Source organism: Belonocnema kinseyi, chromosome 8, assembly GCF_010883055.1.
Source record: "Belonocnema kinseyi isolate 2016_QV_RU_SX_M_011 chromosome 8, B_treatae_v1, whole genome shotgun sequence".
Lineage (NCBI taxonomy): Eukaryota > Metazoa > Arthropoda > Insecta > Hymenoptera > Cynipidae > Belonocnema > Belonocnema kinseyi.
The window spans coordinates 89,132,435-89,138,904 of NC_046664.1; the positions used below are offsets into that span (position 1 = coordinate 89,132,435).

General features: G+C 32.4%; 1 protein-coding gene across 3 annotated transcripts in view; it reads right to left on the bottom strand.

Annotated features, from left to right (window-relative positions):
- LOC117178180 overlaps nucleotides 1–6,470 on the bottom strand; it is a 68,407-nt gene that overhangs the window by 33,304 nt on the left and 28,633 nt on the right. For all 3 annotated transcript variants that reach the window (XM_033369472.1, XM_033369470.1, XM_033369471.1), the window contains exons 8-15: nucleotides 6,332–6,463; nucleotides 5,933–6,247; nucleotides 5,688–5,870; nucleotides 5,470–5,601; nucleotides 5,070–5,384; nucleotides 2,765–3,094; nucleotides 2,354–2,674; nucleotides 2,038–2,220 (exon numbers count right to left, since the gene is read on the bottom strand). In XM_033369472.1, the coding sequence (XP_033225363.1) occupies nucleotides 2,038–2,220; nucleotides 2,354–2,674; nucleotides 2,765–3,094; nucleotides 5,070–5,384; nucleotides 5,470–5,601; nucleotides 5,688–5,870; nucleotides 5,933–6,247; nucleotides 6,332–6,463 (1,911 nt within the window). The remainder of the gene's footprint in view (nucleotides 1–2,037; nucleotides 2,221–2,353; nucleotides 2,675–2,764; nucleotides 3,095–5,069; nucleotides 5,385–5,469; nucleotides 5,602–5,687; nucleotides 5,871–5,932; nucleotides 6,248–6,331; nucleotides 6,464–6,470) is intronic.

Sequence of the window (6,470 nt, forward strand, 5' to 3'; positions counted from 1 at the left end):
TGGCCATCACGGGTAAACGGGCGAGTAGGGGGCGCCATGTTTCGATCAACTGATATTTCTAATGCATTGTGACTCCCTATTTCTCTCTGGATATACTGTCTAGAATTCACAATTTGGAAATTTGATCTGAAGATATTATTTTTGTCTAGAAACTATGTATGCTTTTTAATTATTTTTATGATTTTTGCGTGTAAAAATAGTTTAGGGGTAGATATCCTCTTTAATGCTCTTTTTTCTCAAAAATATATAAATACCCTCATCCTTTTTTGTATCTGAAATAAGCAGAACAAGCGCACTTTATCTGCCCGCGGAGCGGCAGTAAAATAGCACTTTATTGTACTGCGACGAGCGGCACATAAAGTGACAGCAAGGAGGAAGAATTAAGTAAAATGTCAAAGAAAAGTGAAAAAAAGAGTGAGAAGAATTCATTTTAAAACTACGTTTAATTACTATGTGGATTTAGGACTTCTAACGTCACCCCACGCGCGTGCATATGAGGTGCAATCAAGCTCCTTTTTCCAGAAAAAGAGCTCTTATTCTGCCTATTTCAGATAAAGTATCGTATGCACCACGGCAGTAAAGTTGTTTTGTACTCGGATATAGTTTTATCGACCTCGCCTTCATCTTGGACGTTAAATTCTGCATCCTCGTATAAAGTTCAATTTTAATGCCTAGGTACATAATCTACTATAGCTTGTAACATGTATTTTCTTGGCTTTTTTTACTCGATTTTAGACTTATTTTGAAATTATATACATAATTGAGGGGTGGTTTACGCCCGCTTATTTTGTTTTACTCATGTTGGGTGGACCTTATTTTACTTTATTTGTCATAGAACTATCTTCCCAATTGTCTTTGTGCTTGGAAAGTATATATTATCATGGACACAAAATAAAAAGTTTTAGGGGCGGCCACACCTATTAATTTTTTTTGACATTTTTTGGCGAAACTCGTCAAATTTATTTTTGCCTCAAGTGCAAAATATATTTTTTCAAATTTTTTTCTGTAATTTTAACATTTTTAGCACAACTTTAAATATATGTAGGGGTTGCTTACCGCCTTCATTTTTTTTTTATTTGATTAAATTACGGTTGTAAATCATGGTTGTTAATTACGAATAAATCACATAATAATTTTCTGAATTGTTTCGAAGCATTATATACATTCAAAACATTCTAAATCATTATGTATATTTGAAACCTAAGTAAATTGGGCATTCGCAGTAATACCCACACTTAGCCTAATGTTCATTAGTCCAGGGGCCTTTCCAGCGTCCACATTCAGTGTACTTGAGGCACTAAAATATCATAATTAATTTCTCTATTGAAGATTATAGCTAAAAAGGTAAACCTATTTTCCGATTTTTTTTATTTTCTAATCTAAAGATTTTGTATTCTTACTGATATTGGACGCAATAATGTACAATAATAGCTCCGAGTTCAATCAAGAGCTTTAATTGGGATTTTCGAATAGTTTTCGTAAATTTAAGAGTGATAAAATACCCCGAAGCAAACAAAAGTTTATGGCCTGTATGAGTTTTGTGAAGAAAAATATTATTTATATTGGCTGCTTTTGATTTGTAAAGAAGCATTATTTTACAACTATTTCTTTCACAATTCTGCGAACAAAATTTTCTTTAAAAGTATTACCATACCCATTAATCAAATAGCTTTTGCAAATTCGTTGCCAAAAGGAGCAATGACTGACTTAAAGTATAGAAAGATATATAGTAAGGATTATTTAAATAATAATTTCCCATTTAGGATCGGAAATCTAGTCTAATGTTTAAAGTTCACTAAACCGATGAAGTATCATAATACTTACTTCAATTCCCTTTCTTTCAAGTGTGCCATCAAACATTTCAGATGCCAATAGTTCAAAAAAAGTTCTTGCACTGATGCTAATATTTCTACCAACAGGTTTTTCTAATTGCATTCTCTTTTTCTAAGAAACTTAATGGCTATATATCAAAAAGTGAATCTAAAGCTATGATAACCTTATAACAAAAAAAGGGGAGAAAGGCCTAAATTCTCTTACCGTCGTACATGATTGGAACACCCGTCTCATAGTACACTAGAGCCGGGAACGAGAAGATACCGATCTCGGCAGCCAGCTTAGCATCTTTCGACTTGACGAACTGAATCCCATGTTTATCCGTGTCGTCGTCTATGGTCTCGAGCTCCTCCAGGATCTCGGGGCAAGACTCGCACTTGTCATCGTCTAACAAAAAGATAGGTCATTCGCATTAAACTATCATGAAGTATTCATATCGATGATACGCGACAATGTGAAACGGATAGGCGCTTATCGGGTGGGGAAAAAAGGACTGTTAGAAGTGGGCACGCGCTCTTACAGAAAAACACAGCAAGGTGCTCGACATCGTTGATAAGGACTTGCAATGTCTTCCTGTCCACGTTCTCGATGACGTCAGGGGTGGAGGTGCGCAGATCCAGTACCCAATCTAAAATTGCCTCCTCGTGCATCATATCTCCAGTGTAAATTTGCCGGAACTTGTGTCTGTAGAATGCCAAAGCTGGAAGGCTCGGTAGATCATATTCCTTTTCTATGCCTTCATCAGATATCTTCACAAAGTCGATGTCTTTTTCCTCACATTCGTCATCAATGTTTTCCAGTTCTTGCAGGATCTTCTGACTTTTTTTATCACCTTCCTTATCTGGAATGCATAACAAATCTCGTAACAATTATAAACATCATATACGTATATGAATTTTATTTTACAATACTTTTGAAGATGTTAACTTACAGAAGAATACGACGACATAATCATTTTCATCAAGGATGTTCTCCAACATTCGGCTATTCACTTCTTCAATCTTTCCCGGAATCTCAAGGGTATTTTCGTCAGTGAGCCAAGAAAGAACTTCATCCTCATCTTCAATGTCTCCCTTGTATATCAGAGGCTCCTTATTTCTAAAGAAAGCCAGTGTTGGGAAGGACCTAATACCATGTTTCTTGGCCAATCCCGTATCTTCTGTTGTCACAAACACAATACCAGTTTCGTCCAGTTCATCATCAATATTTTCCAATTCCTTCAGTACTTTGTCACACTCATCTCCATCGTCGCAATCACCACCTGATTAGGGACATGAAGCGTTCTATATATTTTAAGCGTATATGTGACAGCTCTATTAGATAACAGAATGCGTTTTATTCTGGTCATACGGTCCAATATAAATAACAATGGATTCAGATATCAATGAATCTTTATTCGTCAATTTAAATTGACATAACCGACGTACGTTTGAGCCTAGTTGCTGATCTTCTTTAAGGTAATACATCACCTAATTTAAAATTTTTTAACCATATGTAATACATTGGAAAAAATTAACCAATTTTATTTTAAAAAATTGTATTTGGTATAAACTTACCTGTCAAATTTGATATTAAAATCCAAAAACAAGACATTTCAATTGTGCTTTTGTCGTTACAAAGGAGCATAATTTTTAAGTGAGCCAAATTAGCGAATTTTTAGAAGTTAAAATTTTGTTTATATGTATACATAATTTGAAGTGTCCTTTTTTATATAAGAAAACACACAAAACCTTTGAAATTTGAAGCCTCAAAATTAAAATAGGCACTAAATTATATAATATTTACTACATTTTTAAATAAATTTTGACGACAACAGTTACTTATTGTTTGGAAGGACGAACATGAACTAACGAATACATAAGAAATAAAGTCAATTTTACATGAGTAATTAAGAAAAGCCGATTTTAAAATGGAAATTTTAAACATTTTAAATGGATTTAAAAATTTTTTAATTTTTAAATTCGTCTAAAAATTAAAAATGGATTTAAGCTTATAATAAATATGATCAAAAGGTTTCATTTCCTTATATTGAAGGTCTTTCTGAGCGTCTTAGAAGTGGTTTAAAAAAATATAGCATTAATGTGTATTTTTCAAACAACCACACACTTAATAAGTTTTCTTTGTTTAAAAATAAATACAAAGATAACAAAGAAAACTGATCTCGTTTAGTATATATGATAAATTTTAAAGGGTACAACAAGATTTATATTGGTGAAACGGGTAGGAGATTAAAAACTCATATTCATGAACACAAACAGGATTGTGAATTATGTGATCAAAATACTGATTTGTCACAACATGCATGGCAATTTGATCACTATTTTGGTTTTCAAATTAATAATATAAAAATTTTACCTCGTAAGAACAATACACAAAAAAGAAAAATATTAGAGTCTATTTTCAGAAATAAATTTATTAAAAGTTTCATCAATTTGAAAACTGAAATATTAAATGTAAATAAAATTTATCCGGCTATTTTATAAAAAATGATTTATATATGAATTATTAAATAAAATTTAAAACATTTTTAAATTCAATTTACTTTAGCGTACTTTTCATCAAATTCTCCATTTTAAAATCGGCCTTTCTTAATTACTCATGTAAAATTGACTTTATTTCTTATGTATTCATTAGTTCATGTTTGTCCTTCCAAACAATAAGTAACTGTTGTCGTTAAAATTGATTTTAAAATGTAGTAAATATTATATAATTTACAGCCCATTTTAATTTTGAGGCTTCAAATTAGGTATACAAACAAACAAAAAATTTAACTTCTAATAATTAGCTAATATGGCTCACTCCAAAATTATGCTCCTTTGTAAGGACAAAAGCACAATTGAAATGTCTTTTTTTTTATTTTGATATCAAAATTGACAGGTAGATTTATACACAATACAATTTTTTTAAATAAAATTTGTTAATTTTTTCCAGTGTATTACATATTGTTAAAAAAATTTTAATTAGGTGATGTATGACCTTGAAGGAGACCTGCAACTAGGTTGAAACGTACGTCGGTTATATCAATTAAAATTGACGAATAAAGATTCATGGGCATCTGAATCCATTGTTATTTATATGGACCGTATGACCAGAATAAAACGCGTTCTCTCATTAATGATAATAACGGTCGAAGAAATTTCACAGCGTGCATAAACTCCAATCACTGAATTCTTAATAGCTCTATTAGATGTTGAAAACTGTAATTTAATCTAAGGCAGTAAAAAAAAACTACTTACTGAAGAAAACAACGACGTATTCATGCTCGTCAATGAGGTCAGTTAAAATTTCGTCAGTGACTTCTTCAATTGTCGCTGTTTCCTTTTGCTCGATCAGCCATTTGAGGACCTCATCTTCATTTAGAAGGTCACCTTCGTAGATAGCCGGAATTTTATCCTCGAAATAAACCAGTGTTGGTAAGTGATCAATACCATATTCCTTGGCTTCTGCATCGTTGTCTAATCGGATGATGACTATGCCAGCTTTTTCGAGTTCATCGTCTATATTTTCCAATTCGTTCAATATCCTCATATCTTGTTTGTCATCTTTGTCATCTGAAATTAAGTGCAAATATGAGAAGAACAATGAGTATTTATCTCAATAATTTTGAATTTCTAGATTGAGAGTTTGCAAACTCACAGAAAAGTACAGCCAGATAGGGAGTAGTTTCGATAAGTTTCTCCATCATTTCGTCAGTCACTTCGGGGATCTCGCTGTGTTTCTTTTGATGAAGAAGCCAACCGAGGAGCTGATCTTCATTCATTAGGTCACCTGAAGAAGGATTTTTAGCAAAATTGTATTTTCAGTTAATTCCCTCTATATTTCGTGTTTTATAAATAGTTAGATTTTAAGTTTACCTTCATAAACGTGAGGTATCCTTTTCTCGAAAAATACTAGGGTAGGTAATTCGTCAATTCCGTATTCTTTTGCCTCTTCATCATCGTCTATTTTGACAAATGCTATATTATGTTGGTCGCAATCATCGTCTATATTTTCAAGTTCAGCTAGAACCTTTTGACTCTTCTTCTGATCTTTATCGTCTGTAGATGTGAATTATTTCTTAGCTTTATTTTTTTTATATTGAGCTTTATTTGTTACTTACAAAACAGTACAGCAACATGCGGCATTTTTTCGATTACCATATCGAGCATTTCGTCAGTAAGGTCCTCAATTTGGTCGCTCTTTTGCTGATGTTCAAGCCATTTCAATACTTTTTCTTCTTCCTCCAAATTTCCTTCGTACAATGTTGGAATTCCTTTTTCAAAATACAGTAAACTAGGAACCTTTTCTATTCCATATTCCTTCGCTTCTTCGGGGTTATCAATTTTTACGAAAATTACACCAAGTTGATCACACTCATCATCAATGTTCTCCAACTCGCTCAATACTCTTTGAGACTTTCGATCATTGTTGTCGTCTATAAAAAATATATTTTAAAATTAGGTTCAGTTTCTAAAATATCAATAAAAGAAGATAAATTAGAATTTAGAAAGTTACTCACAAAACAGAACTGCTAAAGTTTTTCCTTCTTTGACCAAACGGTCCAACATCTCGTCAGTGACATCTTCAATTTCGTCCTTTTCCAATTGCGATAACAGCCACTCAAGAATCTCGTCTTCGTTCTCAATATCGCCTGTAAA